At 45.4% G+C, this 20,147-nt stretch overlaps 3 protein-coding genes and 1 long non-coding RNA gene across 4 annotated transcripts in view; 2 read left to right on the plus strand and 2 right to left on the minus strand.

Moving 5' to 3' along the window:
- On the plus strand, positions 12,620-15,945 carry LOC104786543 (switch-associated protein 70). The gene is made up of 10 exons (XM_010511975.2): positions 12,620-12,834; positions 12,962-13,069; positions 13,345-13,406; positions 13,513-13,596; positions 13,689-13,720; positions 13,829-13,910; positions 14,178-14,406; positions 14,628-14,855; positions 14,937-15,229; positions 15,308-15,945. Exons 1-10 carry the CDS (start codon positions 12,811-12,813, stop codon positions 15,678-15,680), a joined length of 1,515 nt encoding a protein of 504 aa, XP_010510277.1. The 5' UTR covers positions 12,620-12,810; the 3' UTR covers positions 15,681-15,945.
- On the minus strand, positions 16,019-17,218 carry LOC104786545 (glutathione S-transferase F10-like). The gene is made up of 3 exons (XM_010511976.2): positions 16,966-17,218; positions 16,825-16,873; positions 16,019-16,685 (listed from the first exon to the last, which is right to left on the minus strand). Exons 1-3 carry the CDS (start codon positions 17,107-17,109, stop codon positions 16,216-16,218), a joined length of 663 nt encoding a protein of 220 aa, XP_010510278.1. The 5' UTR covers positions 17,110-17,218; the 3' UTR covers positions 16,019-16,215.
- Positions 19,432-20,147, minus strand: part of LOC104786547 (glutathione S-transferase F9) — a 1,543-nt gene continuing 827 nt past the window's right edge. Inside the window, exon 3 of the mRNA XM_010511977.2 lies at positions 19,432-20,089. Within this exon, the coding sequence (XP_010510279.1) occupies positions 19,635-20,089 (455 nt within the window). The 3' untranslated portion in view covers positions 19,432-19,634. The remainder of the gene's footprint in view (positions 20,090-20,147) is intronic.
- LOC104786546 overlaps positions 19,447-20,147 on the plus strand; it is an 874-nt gene continuing 173 nt past the window's right edge. Inside the window, exon 1 of the long non-coding RNA XR_767542.2 lies at positions 19,447-19,778. This is a non-coding gene — a long non-coding RNA (uncharacterized LOC104786546). The remainder of the gene's footprint in view (positions 19,779-20,147) is intronic.

Raw genomic sequence — 20,147 nt, forward strand, 5'->3', positions numbered from 1 at the left:
CTTGTCTTGCTCCGCCTTGAAGATCCTTGGGGGTTGAGTGATGCCTCGTTGGTCGCCTACGCTAGCTCCTGGTCGCCAGTGCAGGTTGTCCGAGAGTTTGAGAGGCGTCCGAGTGGTGGTCAGGTAGTGTCCGAGGGCTGCGAGTGTTCTTGGCCGAAGGACCGATCCCGTGATCACATCAGTCTCGGATTGCTTCTGGGGAACGAAAGTTGCTACAGTGAATTTTGTAACTTCTGTATCCTTCGAGCTTATTTTTCGAAAGACACCGGGAAAATCCTGTGGTCTTTACTCTGAGTGCGGTCTTTGATGTATTCCCGAAAAAGAGAAAGAGTCACGGATTGAGATGATGGATTTGACAGTAATTTTTCCTTTTTATTTACTTATTTATGCATCCCCTTCCTTCTCATTTTCTTCACTTGCTACTTCCTCTTCATAAAAGGTAAACTCTCTCTCTCTACTCTTTTACTTTTATGCTTTTTACTTCTTTCTCTCTCTATTTTTCTCTCCATTTTCGATTGCATCCCTAGTTCGGCCGCCGTTTTCGTTGTAGGGTTTCTTGTGGCCGCTGATGATCGATTCCGATCGGCCGTCGATCTCAGATTGGCAGACGCCCGTTGATGTTTGTGATTTTGAGCTCGGCGGCGATGACATAGTGGTCGGCGAGCACCCTGAATTTGGATGTCGCAAGATTGATGGATCGAGAGAGAGTGCGGTTGGCAGGTCGGTCGAGATCGGTTGTTATGCTCGGCTTAGCGTGACAGCAGATGAGCCGGGAATCAACAAGCAGAGATCGGGATTGCTGCTCGTGTTGCGGTCGGCGCGGATCTAAGAGGGGACGTGCTCGGCACAAGGGAAACCGAGGTCGGCGAAGGAGAGATCGGCATGTATGATATTGAGGTCGGCATGGAAGGAACCGAGGATGTCCGGCGGACCGTGGGCGGCGATCATGGGATTGATGGTGGTGATATGGTTGATGGTAGCGAGCTCGGCGGCCATGAGAATGATGAACCTAGTGATTGTGAGTTCGGCGGTTCTATGCTCGGCGGTGATGAGGTTCACGGTACTGAGCTCGGCATTGATAAATTTGGTGGCAAATCGCTGCTTGGCATAAATGTGGATTCGTCAGGTGGCAGTGAGCTCGGCATGAGACCTGTTCGGCTGAAAATTCGGAGCTCACGGGTTCGCGAGACTGCGGTTGATGCCGAGCTGGGTGATCGGCAAGATGGGTCTCGTTTATGCGGAATCCGGGTCGGCATGGAGGATTTCAGAGGTCTGATTGATAGTTCTAGTCGCGTTTACTCTGATGATGGCGATGCCGATCTTATGATAGGAGGTCGCGAGGTCATCTCGCTTTGCAGGAAGGTAGGCCGGCCTTCTACGAGCTCTCGTCTTCCAGCACGTGCGCGTGGTAAGACTCTTGCAGGGATCCGACGCGCCTTCTCGAGGGAATCTGGTATCGACTATAAGAATGCTTTCGATGGCATTGATATTGGGGCAGAATGTGGAGACCTTGGTGTTGATGGTTTAGCCGATAATTACAATTTCGATGATATCCTTGAGTTCAGCGAAGACGGCGAGAGTGGTTCTGGTGGTTCGCCCATGGATGTTATACCAGCTGAGGATGCTCATCCGAGTTCAGCTGTTCTGGGCCTTGGTGCCGTTCCTGCTGGTCCCGATGCCGAGTCTGTTGGTCCGATTGACCAGGGTTCCTCGTTGTGCACATCAGATTCTATTGCCGAGATGATGAAGTGGTGTAAGATGCCTCAGGGGTTGGTTTTCCGATCTACCGAACCCCACGAGCGTCCTTGGACGCCTCCAGCAGGTTTCATCACTCTCTATGAGCATTACTTTACTGATTGTGGTCTCTGGTTTCCTCTGCCGGAGTTCTTGACGCGTTATTGTGCGAGTCGCAAGACCGCTATCTCGCAGCTTTCTGTGGGAGGTATCCGCAACGCGGCTGCTTTAGCTATAGAAGGTACCGATTGTTGTGTAGAGGTTGACGTTCATTTCCTTGAGGAAGCCACCAGATTTACAAAAGTCAGAGGTAGTCTTGGATACTTTTATACTAGTGCTAAGTCGGGTTATCAGATCGTCACCGGAGCTGAGAAGAAGATTCATCATTGGCAGCGTTACTTTTTCTTTGTCAAGCTAGATGAGACTTCGGTTGACAACCTCGATATGTTTTATGCTACTGAGTGGAATTTGGTTCCCGGTAGCCTTGCTGTTTCTTTTCTTTGCTTGTTGACTTTCTCTGATTGGCTTCTAAACGCTTCTTTTGTTTTTGGTGATGCTTGCAGAGCCTGTCGTTCGTTTGCGCGCTCATCCTCCAGGTTTCTTTGATAATCTCAGCAAGATCAGAGCAAGAGGGGCGATTGATTGGCCTTCGCTTACTCAGAGATCTCGTGAGTTCTCTATAAACTCCAGTGTCTTTCATGGTTGCGTTCGATGGTTATTAGGTTGTCACACTTTGTTTTCCTTTTCAAGTCTACCATGCTTAGGAATGGGAAAGGTTAACACTCGTCTTCCTCGCTATGCCGATCAGTTCAAGAAGTGCATTGACGTTGTCCCTTCTGCGCGTGCTGCTGATGCCGAGGTCGTTGATCCTGTCGCGGGAGCTGATGCCGAGCAGCGACCTGCTGGTGATGTTAGATCGGCGGAGATGGCTTCTGCTCGTGCCGACAAGAGAGCTGCTACTGCTCCTTCTGCTGCCCCCCGCGCACAGAAGAAGTCGCGCGGCGAGACTTCTGATGCCTTAGCTATTGTTGTCGCTGATTCTGGGCGTCCTACTCCGACGAGGAAGAGAGCTTCTCTTGGCGAGGTGGTTGTTTCTAAGCCCGAGTCGTCCAAGAGATCTAGGAGGGACGGCGTACCGCGTGATACCACCGAGATCGATGACTCGTTTTCTTTCTCCTACAAGATGAAGGATGAGTCGTTCTTCAACACTGGAGTTGCTTGTGGCGAGCTCGCTAGCAAGCTTCGCGGCTCTTCTGACCTGCTTCCTCCTGTGGGTTCCCTTCACGATCCTGAGTTGTACCGGTCATGGGCTTGGCGATACTTTCAGGTCGGTGTTTCTCTCATATTTTGAGTTAGCACCTTCAATCGTTGTCTTAATTTCTTATCCCTTATGCTTTCAGGATGGTGGTTTTGTGAACTGTATGGTCATCTCATACGAGCGCCGTCTTGCCGAGCTGGCGAAGCAGGTTGTTGATGCTCGCCCTTCTGAGCCACCCAGGAGGTCGGCCGAGGAGCTTCGCCAGGATCTAGAGAAGGAACGAGGGGTTACTGCTGCCCTGTCGAAGCAGGCCGCCGGTTACAGGAAACAGTTGGCCGATCACAAGGCTTCTCTGGCCGATCACAAGGCTTCTTTGGAAGCTTCCCGTTCCCGCATCGAGCAGCATGAGGCAGATAACGCATTTCAGAGAGGACAGCTGCAGTAGCTGCAAGTAGAGCGGCAGGGCTTCGATGCCAAGGTCACTAACTATAGGTCTCGCATTGAGAGGCTGAGGAAGCACATCATTGATAACAGAGCGGCGCACGAGTCTCTGATGACGTTAAGTCAGGTGTCGGGTACTTATGAGTGTCTCCAGGAGCTGTTGCAGGTGGCGTGGCCATCCCGCCGAAGACTTTGCTTCAGTTGGAGACTGACGCGAAGATATTGGAGGACAAGGTCGCTGGTTTCGATGTTACCGATGTTCTGGACAGCGATCTCGAGGCCCTGCCAGAGACTATGATCGGCCTGGAGAGCATGCTTGGCCACGCGATTCCTCAGGTGGCACCGGTGAGTGCAGAGGTTCCTATGATCATCGGGGGAGAGGTCGCTACGACAGGGGCAGCCGCGACCTCAGATGCTCAGGTCGGTGTCGGCCAGTGACTTTGTCCTTGCTTGTATTTCTTTATCTTTGGATCTTATTCCCGTGATGTAGCGGATGTTGAGCCTTGTTAGGCGTTGTATTATTTCTTTTTGGAACCTTGCATTATCGTTGGATTGACCGGATATTGAGCCGTTTAGGCGTTGTACTTTTTTCTTTTTGGAACTTTGCTATGTTTTACCCTCTGGTCTTTGCCATGTGTTTATCATTCAATAGGTGTTATTTTCGAGAACCACTAGATTGGTTGTTTCATCTCGAAAATTGCTTGAGGAGAGCTCTCGTCGCAAAACGGCAGTGGCTGCAGTGGAGATTCCTGATCTTAAAGAGGCTGATCTTGAAACTCTCAGCACCAGGCCTTTCGAAAGTAATCCTGAGATCGACGCTTGCCAAACTCAGATCGATGTATTGCGTCGTTACATTATTCAGCTAGAGTGTACGGACCACATCTTCGTTGAGAGCAATCGCGCTGAAGGAATCTGCTCATATATGGAGAGTATGGCTGCTAGGGGTGTGGACGTCCCAATGTATACGCTGGAGAAGTTGCGTGAGGAGTGCCTGGCTTGACGGGAGACGATCGACGAGTTAGAGTTCAATGTTCCCTCTAATGCCGATCTGGGGCTAGAAGATTGGACGTCTGTGCGCGATGCATATGCCGAGCATGGCCTTTATCTGTTTGTTTTTTGTTATTTGTGCCGAGCATGGCCTTTGTTGGTTCTTGTTATGAAATAAAAAGTAGTGTTTTGCCTATTTTTGGTATCGAGTTGTACTTTACGATGCGAGACGTCTCTCGGCTTATCCTATTACGTATCGATTTCCAAGTGTTTAGGGTGGTAGTCAAGATGAGCTCGTCGTACCTTTTAGGTGCGGCCCTGGTGTCCGGCTTATCCTGTGTGTGCCACGAGGTCAGCAAGTGAGAACTTGGCTTATACAGACTTAACCGCCTGCTAGCTGAATGCGAGACTGGGCTCGGCTTTTTTGTGCGAATTATTTCACCACTGCATCCATGAGGAACGCGTTTTGAAACGTTCCCTTGGCCAGAGGGTCGATGTAAGAGCTGGACATCTCGCTGAGACGGACTCGTTCGAGAGAGCTCGTTTGTGTTTTGAAGTGTTTAAACTTTTGTTTTTATTTTTTTGGTATAGCTGTGCCTTTTGACGGGCTGCCTACGTACCCTTTATATNCAAAGTCATTAATGCGATATTTTTTTTATTTTTTTTTTTTTTTTTTTTTTTTTTTTTTTTTTTTTTTTGCGACTTGCGTTTCTAGTGATAATAGCGCTTGAGATTTCCAGAATTCCACGAACTGGGGATGGGGGTGCCATCCAAGGTGAGGAGCTGGTAGACGCTGGGGGTGACGACCTTGGAGATCAGGTATAGGCCCTCCCAGTGGGCACCCATCTTTCCGGCATTGAGCTCGGCAATGTTGTCGAAGACTTTCCTAAGGACGAGATCACCTTTATCGAAGTGGTGAGGCCTGACTTTCTTGTTGTAGAACTTCGCAGCTTGCTGCTGAAAGTTCTGGATTCGAATGAGTGCTCTGCCGCGTTCCTCTTCGAGAGTATCGAGAGTATCGAGCATCATTTCTGTGTTCAAAGCAGGGTTATGAATGAGCATGGAGCGTCTTAATGTTGGCATGCCGATTTCTTCTGGTGCAAGTGCTTCCATTCCGTGTGCAAGGGAGAATGGGGTCCGTCCTGTTGATCGGCGGGGGAGGTACGGTGCGACCACAAAACACCATCGAGTTCGTCGGCCCAGAGGCCTTTCTTGTCCTCTAGTCTCTTTTTAAGTCCGTCGATGATAGTTTTACTGGTCGCCTCAGCTTGTCCGTTTCCCTGCGGGTAGCGAGGCGTGGATTTGCTTAGGCGAATTCTCCACTTCGCGCAAAAACCTTCAAATTGCACCGATGTAAACTGTGTGCCGTTATCAGTGACAATCTCATACGGGAGTCCGTGCCTATAGATAATGTTTTTCCAGACAAATTTTTGGAGTTGCTCAGTTCCGATTTTTGCGAATGCTTCAGCTTCGACCCACTTGGTGAAATAATCTGTCATGACGAGGATATATTTCTTTCGACGAGATACGGGGAGTGGTCCGACGATATCCATTGCCCATCTCATGAAGGGGTATGGTGGCCTTGTTGTCCTCAGAAGTTCGGTCGGCGCATGAATGATAGGAGCGTGGCGCTGAAATTTTTCGCACTTCGCGACGAATTTATCGCAATCATCATTCATTGTACGCCAATAATGACCATTATTGCGTATTCGCATTGCGAGTGACCGACCTCCCGAATGATTGCCACCGAAACCATCATGAACTTCTCTCATTACATCATTGACCTCGTTGGGACCGACGCAAGTTAAGAGTGCACCAGATGCGGTCCAGCGGAAGACGTTGCCATCCAAGAGAGTGTAATGTGCGCAGCGATCCCGAAGGCGCCGAGCTTCCCATTTGTCAGACGGAGGAATGCCATCCCCGATGTAGCAACGGATTTCTTCTTGCCAGTCATATGGTCGCTCCTTTGGTTCGGAGCTGCTTTGTCCTTGATTGACGGATTCATGCTCGGCGGATGCTTGTCCTTTAGATTCTTGTTCGGCAGAAATTGGCTCGGTAGATCCTTGTTCGGCGGACTCTTGTCCTTCAGATACTTGCTCGACAGATATTGGCTCAATGGATCTTTGTTTGGCGGATTCCTGTTCGGCTGAGCATTCACCAGGAGTTGGTAGTGCACTTGCCGATGGTTCAGAGATAATCAGTGTTAACACGGGATTGCCGTCATTTGTTCTTTGTTTCTTGGAGGCTGGAACGATGAAAGTCTCATCTTCCAGATCTTCCAAAACCTTTTTCTTTTTATAATCTTCAGCAATGGGATCGATGTTCGCAGGAAGATTGATGCTCGGTTGATCGATACTCTCGATTGGGATCACTCGACAGAGGTTGGGATTAGATGTGGACGCTAACACGGCCAGGGCGTCGGCCGGAGCATTGTCGCTGCGAGGAATTTTCGTCAACTCAAACNATCGATGTTCGCAGGAAGATTGATGCTCGGTTGATCGATACTCTCGACTGGGATCACTCGACGGAGGTCGGGATCAGATGTAGACGCTAACACGGCCAGGGCGTCGGCCGGAGCATTGTCGCTGCGAGGAATTTTCGTCAACTCAAACGACTCGAATGAACCGGATAGGTCTTGGACAACTTTAAGGTAAGCGTCCATTTGGTCGTTCCTGCATTCGTAATCACCGCTGGACTGGTGGGTCACCAGCTGCGAGTCGCAAAAGTCTTGTAATTTCTTGACCCCAATTCCGTTTGCCAACCTCATTCCTGCGATTAGGGCTTCGTACTCGGCCTCGTTGTTTGAGGCAGCGAAGGCGAGCCGGAATGATTGTTCGAGCACTTCACTTGTTGGTGAAACAAGGTGTATGCCGATCCCGGAGCCGTGTCGGGAAGAAGCACCATCGACGTGTAACGACCACTTCTCTACGCGCGGAGCGCCTGATTCTAATTCGGGGGAGAGCTCAACCAAAAAATCAGCGAGTACTTGAGATTTCGCACAGGTGCGATTCTTGTATTCAATATCATATTCGCTTAATTCCACTAACCATTTGGACTGTGAAAAATTGTTCGCAAGGGCTGGTTAGTCAAGAGTTCAACAGTGTGGGACTGGAAATATGGACGTAGCTTCCTAGCCGAGATAACTACGGCATAGGTCAGCTTCTCCAAGGTTGGATAGTGGAGCTCAGCTCCATCGAGACTTTTATTGACATAGAAAATGGGATGCTGTTCTCCCCTGTCTTCTTTAATAAGTATGCCACTGACCGCCGAGCTGGAGACGGCGATGTACAGATAAAGCGTTTCTCCTTGATCGGGTTTTGCTAAGACTGGGGGAGTAGCTAGGTAAGTCTTGAGTTCCTGGAAGGCGGACTCACACTTATCATCCCATTCAAACTTCTTGTTGCTGCAAAGCAGCTGGTAAAACGGTAAACACTTATCGGTAGAACGTAAAATAAAATGATTGAGAGCGGCGATTCGCCCAGTAAGTCGCTGAACTTCACGGATGTTTCGTGGAGACGGAAGGTTGGTGAGCGCCAAAATCTGTTTCGGATTAGCTTCGATACCCCTCTTGGTGATGAGGTATCCTAGGAATTCTCCAGAAGTTACGCCGAACGAACACTTGGCTGGATTCAGCTTCATATTGTATCGGTTGAGAACTTCGAAACACTGAGCAAGATGCGAGACATGATCGGCAGCACGGGTCGATTTGACTAACATATCATTGTTGTACACTTCCATTGTTTGGCCGAGCTGTTCGGCAAACATACGGTTGACAAGGCGCTGGCAGGTCGCACCAGCGTTTTTCAGGCCGAATGGCATGACCTTGTAACAGTAAGTGCCTTGATCGGTGATAAAGGCCGTCTTCTCTTGATCGTTCTTATGCATCATGATTTGATTATACCCTGAATATGCATCCATGAACGATAGGAGTTCGTTTCCCGTGGTTGCCTCGACCAGTTGATCGATTCGCGGTAGAGGGAAGCTGTCCTTTGGGCACGACTTGTTAAGATCGGTAAAATCAACGCACACCCGCCACTTGCCGTTTTTCTTCTTCACAACTACTGGATTGCTTAACCAATCGGGGTACTTGACCTCCTCGTTTACGGCCGTTGTGCGCTCTAGTCCAAGTTTTCGTCGCTTTTTCTTGACCTGTTTGAACGTTGGATCCACATTGAGCTCATGGCAGGTTATACTAGGGTCGATGCCGGTCATACTGCTCATATTCCACGCAAAGGTTGTGACATTCTGGCACAGAAACTTTACGAGCTCGTCCTTGATAGCCTGTGGCAGGTCGGCACCAATCCCCACACAACGAGTCGCGTCGGAAGGGTCAATGTTCACTTGGATGATTAGTTCGGTGTTAGGGCGTACACGACCGTCTGTTTGCTCGGCGGGGTCTGAGATTGCGAAGGTGCGGGCACTACGCTGCTGTCGTTCGATGATGAAGCAAGTTCTGGCTACCAACGGGTCTCCTCGTAGCGTGAAAATTCCTCTAGAGGTTGGAAACTTTACGCACTGATGGTATGTTGATGCCACAGCTTTCATTTTATGTAACCATGGAGTCCCCAAGATCACGTTGTACACGATTGGTTTGTCAACGATGGCAAAATTGATGCAATGCATTGTTCCGCCTACGTAGACTGGAAGCATGATCGTACCGACCGTCGTAACCGTTTCACCGCCGAAGCCTGTGAGGGGTTGGACGTCATGGTCGGCTGTTCGTAGGTCGACCTCCATCTGAATCTTCACGTCTTTGAAAATGACATTTAGAGCTGCCATTATCAATTAAGATTTTGGTGACGATGCTTTCACCAATTGCCATCTCGACCACCAGTGGGTCGTTGTGCGGCCCGTTAGGCCTGATGCATCGTCTTCCGTGAATATGATCGGCTCGGAGTTTGTGATGGGCTGCGTGCTTTGAGCCATCCAGTCTCGTTTGACCTCTAGACCCCGCCTGTAAGCTTTGATGGAACGAACCGAATCTCGACAAGTCGTTAGGCCACCCATAATCATAATAATTCTTCTGCGCGGGGCCGGAGCGTTTGGGTCGTCGGCCGGCTCGGGGTTCCTCTTATGGGTTGGTGTTCGAGGCGGTGGCAGGGCCTCTGTGCCGTGCTGTGGCGCGGGAGCAGTGTTGTATTGTCTACTTGGGTTCTCGTTCTCTGGGTTAAAAAATTGATTATCCCTCCGGGCCGTTATTAGTCGTCGCTCGTGTTCGACGTCAATTTGGCCTTCCTTAAATTTATCGAGCAGTATTTGCTGGAGCGTGCGGCATTCTTCTATGGTATGCCCTGCTCGCTTATGGTACTCGCAGTACTTTTTTCCACCCTTGCCTGATGGGTCCCGGATCCACTTGTTATTCCAAGGTTTCGATGATGACGCTTGGGGGTCATGATTGCTGACGGCGAACGCTTGAGCTTTCTTTGCTTTTTCCAGTTTGTCAGCGTACTCTTTATCGAAGTGTTGATGAGGTTCGTAGTGCTCGTCCTGTACCTTTTCTTTTCCTTTGGCCGACTTAGAGGTCGGTGGTTCTGGCAATGGTCGGTTCGCTCTCGATGTGCTTTCTTCATCCAGCTCGATGTACCGGTTGGCGCGATGCAGCGCGTCGTCCAGAGACAGGGGCTCATGGATTGTAATGTCTTCCCTGAATCGGGAACCGTGAGCGAGAGCGTTGCGGAGAGCTGATATCGATGTATCATCAGCGATCGAGAGTTTCGAAACTATTCTTTTGAATCTTTCCATGAAATCCCGGAGTGATTCATTGTTTTGCTGAAACATGTTCCACAGATCGGCATTCGAGGCACCTCGAATCATGAACGTGGAGTGGTGTTATAAGAAAGCGGTGGTTAGCTCATGGTAGCTCCCGATCGAATTCGGTGGGAGCCTGGAGAACCATACCAGGGCTTCGTGGGCTAGATTCTCGACAAATAGCTGACAACAGCCAACTTCGTATTCCTCTTCACTGAAATGAGCTCGGCTAATAGCAAAGCTCATTGAAGTCAGAAATGGTTTGGGATCATCCAATCCATTATACGGGATGAACTTAAATTTGTTCACATAACAAACACGAATGCGAGAGATCCTTGCTGTGAAAGGCGAGCGTTGGACCTCTTGGAGCACTCGGTCGAGATTTGGGGCAGAGCTCGTTGCTCGGTGGACTCTCGAAGAGAGGTCCTGGACCATCATCTCAAGGCGCCGTATAGTTTCGTCCTTGAGGTCTGCATTGGATTGTCGGTTGGCAATGTTGGGATCGGCGGGCTTTCGCTTCGTCTCTGCGTTCGGTTTTGATTCTCGGATGGAACTTCTCTGGGGCGTTCTCCCATGGAGCCTACGATGATCGACGCTGCTGGGCGTCTATGACTTTTGTAACGTTCTTCGACGGACAGCGTCACAGGGGGCGGTGGATTCGCATGCTGATCACCAGGGTCGTTCTCGCTCCGGCGCTCGCTCCATCGTTGCTGGAGCCTGCTAATTTGATTTTGCGATGCTTCCTGCACCGCCACGATTGCTTCGAGCCGTTCATTTGTTCGCGCTTCCTGACCGTCGAGTCGATCGAGTATTACTTGCATCAAGTCGTCGAGCCCGCTCCTTTGGACGGGCAAAGCGTTGGGGAGAGCGGCATTGGGGTGAGCGGCAGCGTTGGTCAGAGTGGCGCTAGGGAGAGCGGTAGCGTTGGTGAGAGCGGCGCTGGGGAGAGCGGCAGCGTTGGTGAGAGCAGCGCTGAGGAGAGCGGCGGCGTTAGTTACCAGCTGGTCGGTGGTAGCAGGTCCAGGTCCAGCGTTTGCAGTTGCGAGAGGCTCGAAGGGCGCGTCGGGCGCTGGCGGAGGGGTCGTGCTCGACAAGGAGCCTTCGGTTGAGACCGTTGAGGAGGGTAGAGGCGGTACGGTTCGTGTTCTCGTTCGCCCCCATCGCTGCTCCGTTGGTTGCTCCGTTGCTTCGTTGAGATCGTCGCTAGGGTTCGTCATGAATCTTGAAACTTCGAGGAAGTGAGGGACGTCAGTATTGATTCGTCAAAAAGAAACATTCTGCTCTTGCCCCACGGTGGGTGCCAATTGTTTGTACTGAGGATTGCACAACACTAAATAATAATGATTTTTGGGGGAAGAGTAAAGTTTATTCTTTTATTAACGAGAAAGATGTGAGGTCGTCACTAAAACGAGTCAAGATTGTGCTCGTCAGTTCACAAGAGAACTAACAAGCAGACAATGACGAGCTCGGAAGCTAACGGGAATTATACAGAAAATAACAACAGTGTTTAGATGCAAAGTATTGCTCTCGGAGTATTGTACATGAGTCTGATAAGATTCCCATCATGTACTGTTTCTTTATACAGCGGACTGTTGACCGAGGGTTTTCTAGGGTTTCCATCGTGAATTCGCGAGATTGCCCTTTACGGATTATTAGTGACTTGCATCTAATTTCATCGGGCCGAAATCACAATAATCTTGTCTTGTTGGGCCGAGTGGCATGTTGGGCGCAGCCCATATCCAACATCATGGAATATTGTATCTTGATCGTTATGTTGAATACAAAGTTTGTTACCGACAAAAAAAAAAAAAAAAGAAAAATCTGTCTAAATGTAAAGATATGATAACTCGAATGGGAGTATTACAATAGGCGTGGCTGTTTCTAAAATAGGAGGAAACGTAAAGTTGTCTAAGTGTCTAACCTTACTTAGTACCTTAGTGCATCTGTGTTTGAATATCATGTGAACTAAGTCACTACACTTGCGATAGACGCTAGTACGCGTCTATCGCAAACATGTCACTACCTTGCAAACATTTGAGATTAGTTTGGCAATCACCAAGGGTACTAATAAGAAGAAAAGAATAAAAGGATATAGTGACCTTTCATTCCCAATAATGCCACTCTTTCCTAAAATGATGGCATTGACACAACCGAGAGCCCATCATTGTTTCTGAAGTCTGAACACATCCACACCTCTACATTTCTTTAATCTTTTAATTTTGTGTCTATTGTCCTAATCCTAATCCACCTTCTCCTGCATTCGAATTGGTTAAATGTTAGTGAATAAGTGTGATCTTACAAGTTACAAACAGCAACAGCAAAATCATGTGATGCCACCTCCACCGTTAGATCGAACCAACAAAACAACCGGTTATTTAAACTGGTCCAGTTACGTTATTTAAACCGGCCGGTTAAGTTAAATTGATTTGATCGCGTTGAAAGAGTGAAGACAGATTCAACTGCAATTCCGCGAAACCAAACCTAACAGCAAATTTCTCCCATTTCTTCAACCTCGTTTTCTTCAGCTCATCATACCTAAACAAAAGAACTCTAAAACCCTCCTCTCTCGAATTCATCGATCAACAATTAATTCCTTTGTAATCGATCAAAGAGTTTCCCGATCTCGCCGATCTCAATTTAACATGGCTTCCAACGGCGCTTCTCCGGTCTCTTTCTCTCTCTCTCGATCTCTGTGTGCTACAATTTAGTCTCTTTCTTTTAGCTGCTTTTGTATTTTACACTCTTAAATTGACCCATTTTGTCAATTTCGAATCTTTATCCTCAAATGCGCAGAGAATTGTTGACGCTACAGAGAACAGCTTAGAGAAGATCAAGCGGCAATTAGCATCTGGCTCTGGTCGGAACTTGCTACAAGGACCTCTTTTTAAGCGATCTGAAACTGTAAGTTCAATTCTTTTTTACTGGGCTCTCTTCATTTTTAGTGAAATGATCAGAATCTGCTTTGCTTTATTTGATTGGGGTTTCGGGTTAGCTTCTTAACTAAAGCTCTCTGATCATCTGGATGAGAATAAGAAATTGAGAATCCCTGTGGTTTCTTTTGATTTTAGTGTTTCTATAGGTTAAAGTGCTTTGCTTTGAGAAGTCTTGTGGCGTGATGGGTTATTAAAAGGCTCACACTTGATACCATCTTTTGTTTCTGTTTATGTATGAATTAGCTGAGAAAATGGAATGAAAGATGGGTGATACTTGATCCAACAACAGGGAAAATGGAGTATAAGTGAGTTCTATCATTTTTTGCTTATGTATCTGCATTTTGTGTGGAGAGATCATCACTTCATGGGTTTGTGTATTTCATTTACTTCTGATGTATTTCCATGACTCAGGACAAGACGAAACGAACCAACTATCAAAGGAACAATTGTGTTTGACGAAAATAGCACAATCTCCGTCTCTCCTGTCAACTTCCAGTATGGGTGCTACATACCTTTTCTATGTTTTGACTAATCAGCCTTGTTAGATGTCTATTTGTACTATTGAATTTGTTTCTTTTGTGTTTCAGGGGACTTCCAAAATATAATGGTTGCTGTATTTGTATCCTTGTTTCTAGTAAAACGTAGGCAAATTTATAATTCTGTCTTTTTCTATAAGGAGGTAGTTGTTTTGGAATCTAGAGTTGAGTTTTCTTCAACATGATAAAAGATATTGGTACCCCACAGAAGAAAGATTACTTTTTGTGTGCAGAGACTCCTGGTGCTGCTAAAGCTTGGGTTACAACTTTACAGTAAGTCATCTGGATCTTTATCTTTGTGCTTGCTTCTCTTTCTGCCCTTTTTATTTGCTTACCAAACTCTATAGAAGCCACCATGCTTATTTCATCTATCTTGACTGATGTAAAGTTTGTTGATGTAATGGTTTCATCATGGACCATGTCGAAAGAATCATCTCTCTCTGTCTATCTTTTACGTATGTATTTCTAAAGATGTTATACCTTCTGATTGCCCAACAACAGTTATATATGCTTAACCCAATCTTTCATTTTTTATTACAGTGCGACACAGCTAGTCCTAAAGGCCCATAAGGAGGCTGTCGAATCTCTAAGCGGAAGTGGTTCTGCAACACTTGGTACCGTTGCAACCGTTGTTGCTGCTGCCAATTCAACAGCATTGGAATGTTCCAGAGAAATTCAAGCAGCAATGCAGATCTCCTTGAGGAATGCATTGAAAATAACGGCAAATAAACCGATCGATGGACCTCTAGATGATTTAACAATAATGAAGGTGTGGTAATTTTATATATCTCTTTCACCACTACACCATGTTGACATTCATTGGCTGTTGAGATCCTGCAATGTCTTGTTGAGCGATGTAAAGCATATATAGAGACATCTTACAAGAAACTCTGCGTGTCAAGGATGAAGATTTCCAGAATTAGCATAAACCATACCGTCCATATTTTGTTTTGTCCAAGTTAGCCTTATTGAGTCACTTACATCTTACAGGAAACTCTGCGTGTCAAAGATGAAGAATTACAGAATTTGGCGCGAGAACTTCGCTCTCGTGACTCAATGATAAAGGAGATAGCAGATAAGCTATCTGAAACGGCTGAAGCAGCTGTAGGTGCAGCATCCGCAGCTCATACAATGGATGAACAAAGGAAAATCGTTTGCTTGGAATTTGAGCGCTTAACTAAAGATTCTGAGAGACAGCAAGAAGCCGCGAAATTGAAGGTAATGAGGCTGGGTCATATACAGATACTTTTGCATCCTCAAGTATATCTTGTTGTTTATTGATCTTTATCTCCTATGTAGCTTAAGGAATTGGAAGAGAAGACATCTACTCTGAGTAAGGAAAAGGATAAATTGATAAAGGAAAGAGACTCTGCCCTCCAAGAAGCACATATGTGGCGATCTGAGCTTGGAAAAGCCAGAGAGCGTGTTGTCATACTTGAAGGAGCTGTTGTGAGAGCGGAAGAGAAAGTGAGAGTTGCAGAAGCAAGTGGTGAAGCAAAAGCAAAGGAAGCTTCTCAGAGAGAGGCAGCTGCTTGGACAGAGAAGCAAGAGCTTTTAGCATATGTGAATGTGTTACAAACTCAGCTTCAAAGGTTAGCTTGTCTAAATCTATCTCCCAGGGCAACTCATTATTTGAGGTGTCATAAATCTCTTTATATTTGAATAAACAGGCAGGAACTAGAGACGAAGCAAGTGTGTGAGGAGAAGACTGAGTCTACTAACGGCGAAGCATCTCTTCCAATGACAAAGGAAACAGAAAAGAATGTGGACAAAGCATGTCTGAGCATTTCAAGAACAGCCTCTATACCGGGAGAGAGTGTAGTCCATATGAGTGAAGAGCAGGTAGTAAACGCTCAGCCTCCGGTTGGGGAAAACGAATGGAATGATATTCAGGCAACAGAGGCAAGAGTTTCTGACGTAAGAGAAATATCCACAGAGACTGATCGGGACAGAAGGAACAACATGGATATCCCGGTAGTGACTCCTGAAACTAATGTTCCACGCAATGATCCGCCTTCAGAATCTTTTCATCATCAGCCTTGATGTATGATTGGTAGATCTTCTTCGTACATTTTTTATATAATCTTGATGTTCTGGTAATGTTTGGAGAGCTGATTGTTCTAACAACAAAAAGAGAATTTGCCTTTTTGGTTTTTCTTGTACCGTTAGTAGTTGTCTATGTATCAACACAGCTCTTGAGTTTGTCTGACTAGGGAAGGTTTCTTTTTCTCCCTTTGTTACAACATGAAGAACAGAGAGATGTGTGTTAATTGTTAAACATTGTCTTGTTGATGATGGTTTTGTTTTACGATTGGGGCAAAACCAGTTTCATATAATAAATGCAACAAACCATGTATAAGTTACTACTCAAATCTGTCTGGTTCATCGGTTTTAAAAGTCTTATTAAAAAGCTTTCCTTGAGAGATTACAAAATACAAAATACAAGAAAACCAGAGATAGCAAACAACTGAGGCAGAGTTCCGTTTATTATTGAAACAAAAAGAGACAATAGACCCAAAACGGACTCCCTCACAGGACACACAGAGCTCTCACAAACAAAACATACCCCCTTCCTTGATTAAAGAGGTAACGCAGAAAGAGGTAACGCATACTTCTCACAAACCTCCTTCCACGCAGGACGGCTACTAATCTTGTCCCACCACGCACTCACATGCTTCCTATCTTTGATCAAATAAGCCTTGCCGATCTCATTAACAAGGTACTCGGTGAAAGGAAGGTGAGCTAAATCAGCTAGACTCACGAAATCACCAGCTAAGTATTCGTTCTTGGAAAGCTGAGCTTCGTAGACATCAAGCACTTCTCCAAGCTTCTCTTCGCTCTCCTTAATAACATTCTCATCAGCAGGAAAGCCCATAAGCGGTGCAAAGACGATGTTGAGCGTTAAAGCCAATAGTGGTGGGTGGTAGCTAGTTGCCTCAACGTCAAGCCATTGCTCTACTTGTCCTCTCTCTTCGATTGTCTTCCCCAAAAGATCAGGTCCTTGTGATCTGTACTTCTCTGCTACGTACCTCATGATGGCACGCGACTCTGCAACACAGAAGTAAATCAAACAAAACACATATTTATGGATCATGATTAGATCCATCATTCATGACTCATTTCATCACCAGATCATGAATCTTGTAGTAGGAATCTTGAAAAAAAAAAGTGTTGATCAAAGGTGTACCGAAGATTTTGTAGTCTCCATCTGTGAGCACAGGGATTTTACCAAAAGGCTGCAAGGATCGGAGAGAATCAATATCGGAAACAACCGACGGATGAAAGAAAAGAAGAAGTTAAAGTTAAAAAAGGGAGATGATGAGAAAACCTGGATGGCGATATACTCAGGCTTTCTATGTTCTCCTTTCATGAGATCGACATGGACGGTTTCGAATGGTACACCCTTCTCCACTAATGTCACCACAGCTCGTTTTGATGAAGCGAATAAAGGAGCATAGATCGTCAACACCATCTTTTTTCTTCTTCTTCTTTTCCTTTGTCAAGTTTTTTCTCAACTCACAGTTATATTATCAGGACGCGATTTTATAGAGAAAGAGAGACAAAAAAGGATCTGCTTAATTAGCTGCGTTTGCGGTCGTTACGGTAAACGCAGTCGCACTTATTAGTATTATTGAAACACAAGTGTAGGCTATCGCCTATCGGTGGCTGCATTGTTCCACGTCGCTTTTTTTTTACTTTAGAACAAAATAATCAAATTTTAATGTTTTGTAATAAAGCAGTACTCCGTAAAGAGACCGACCACTTGTCGTAATGATATAAAAAATCTATCTTATTAAGACTTACCGGAAATAAGATAAGTTAGGATAATGATTCTCATTTTTTCAACCCAATTTATTAATTTTGAGTGTGAGAAATTGTTGTTTTGTTTTGGCTGATAAATTTTGTATGAACTGTAAAATGAAGGTTTGGTGGTGCAAGAAAGTAGTATATTTAATTAAACGTGATTCGAACGAGCTCATTATTTTGTTTATTTTGTATATTGACAGACTAACATTACTTTATTATACACAATTATTAGATGCTTTAAAACAAAAACTAGTGATCGAGTGATCATAGACCAAGTCTTTTTCGTTATACTTTACATTTTTATAATCGATCAATGGACCCAAACGTTAGCCCTGAGACGGAGCCGGATATCCGGCCAAAATAGGGGTATCCGGATCCGGCTCCGGATCCGCTGGATACACAGTTATACTATCTGTCTCCGGATCCGAAATCCCGGATATCCGGGTTTCGGATACCCGTAAAAAAACCGGATATCCGCGGGTATCCGGATCCGAAGTTAAACATATTCTAGATTTTAGATCTTCTTCTTCTCTCATGATTCTCTCAATCTCATGTCGTCGCACCATGCCGTTGATGAGATCAAACCGGTGAAAAGTGGCGGATTGACAAGATGAGAAGATGGTGAAAATTGATGCTCATCTCACGAAGCAATCGTCCGCTGACTCCGCTTCAACTATATCTTCCGGCGCTCCAACAATCATCTCTTCCGCCGCTGGTGGTTGGTCTCAAACAGATCTAGGTTAAAATTAAAAGTTGTAAAAAGAGGTGATAGGTTTAGGGTGAAGAAGTCGTGATCTGTAAATAAATTTAGAGTGTTTTGTTTTGTATATTTGTGACCTCTCTATTCTCTTTCTCACAATCGCAACCAGACAACAACAATGGCGTGACCTTGTTTTTTTTCTTTGAGACAGCGGCGTAACCTAATGTCGGGATAATTGTGTTTTTTTGCTATTCACGATGAATCACTTCATTGTTGGGCTTATGGGCTCTAATAAATTGCTGGACTTTAAAATATGTTTGCCCAATTTTCTAATTAAAACAAACATAAGCCCAAATAAAATATGTCCAACATACATACAATATATCTATCCGGATATCCGGATATCCGGTTCTAGTTATAATCACTATCCGGCTCCGACTCCGGATCCGCCCAGATTTATAAATCCACTATCCGAATCCGGATCCGCCTGTACCGGATATCCGGTTTTCCGGAGTGGATATTTGCGGATCCCGGATCGGAGACCGGATCCCGGATAATAGGTCTCAGGGCTACCAAACGTAGCTAGCCAAATGACCAATAAAGCTTATTGAGAATATTTTAAAATAATTATCGGTAGTTCAGCATGTGTTAAATAAGAAATCTTGTGACTTGGTCGAATGTTAGCCAAATGAAAAAAACACTAATTTATAATCTTTGACTATGAATCAAAAGGCCGAGTGAAAGAAGCCCATGTTTTATGTCCGCAACTATACAATATACATCCATCAAGTCTACCGTTCGAGTCGCATGCTAATCCAAGATTTTACCATTTTTTCTAGAAACCAAAGATGCACAAGTTACATAAATTATCTTTAGTGCAATCTGTCTTCATAACATTAGACTAAAATGCAAAAAAAAAAAAGCAAAAATGATTTTTAATTTTTGCAATCGGATTAAAATATGTCATGAATCACTTGGTTTGAATAGACCGTTTACATATAAGAGTAATCAATCACTCACGTTTATGTGGGGCAACAATATATCTATTGGTAGATTAGATGTTTATTTAAACAAATAGATTTTTTTTTTTTAAATGCGTTTTGCAAGATAATACGAGTTAATCCATGTTAAATTGTTAATTACCTCATTTGGTAAATTAGTGAGAGTGATATATGTAAAAGTAAAATTTAGGGAGCGAATACATGACTTGTATATGGTTTAGTATTTGGATCGATGATGACTCATTAGATCCTAAGTTGGGTAGCTAATCAATCAAGTCAAACTGAAAGTTAAACTAGGGGAACAGATCATATTCATAAATTGAAAGCCTCACAACAGAGCCAACCGACTCTTATTAAATTACAAAAGGAAAGAAAACACAGAGGAAGCAAATAACATACACAAAGAGGCATTATAGATCCAGTTTTATTAAACCTCAAAATAAAACACAAGCAACTTCACCAACAAGAAGCAAGGAGAAGGAATCATCTTTAACCCGGGAGTGAAAACTTGGCAAGAGTCTCCTTCCACGCAGGACGGCTGCTAATATCATCCCACCACGCACTCACGTGCTTCCTATCTTTGATCATGTAAGCCTTCCCAATAGGACCAACCAAGTAATCAGTGAAGGGGAGGTGAGCCAAATCAGCCAAACTCACGAAATCACCGGCCAAGTACTTGCTCTTCGAGAGATGTGCCTCGTAGACATCAAGAACAGCGGATAGTTGCGCTTCACTATCCTTAATCACCTTCTCATCAGATGGGAATCCCATAGCTGATGCGAACACTACGTGCAGCGTCAGGTTCAATAGCGGTGGGTGGTATGTGGTCGCTTCCACGTCAAGCCATTGCTCAACCTGACCCCTGTCTTCAACGGTTTTCCCCAAAAGATCAGGTCCTTGAGACTTATACTTCTCTGCTACGTACCTCATCACCGCACGCGACTCTGTCACAAATTTCAAAAAAAAAACATCTTTCAAAGAAAACACAACAGAACAAGAACC

This window comes from Camelina sativa, chromosome 5, assembly GCF_000633955.1.
Source record: "Camelina sativa cultivar DH55 chromosome 5, Cs, whole genome shotgun sequence".
In the NCBI taxonomy this organism is placed as follows: Eukaryota; Viridiplantae; Streptophyta; class Magnoliopsida; order Brassicales; family Brassicaceae; genus Camelina; species Camelina sativa.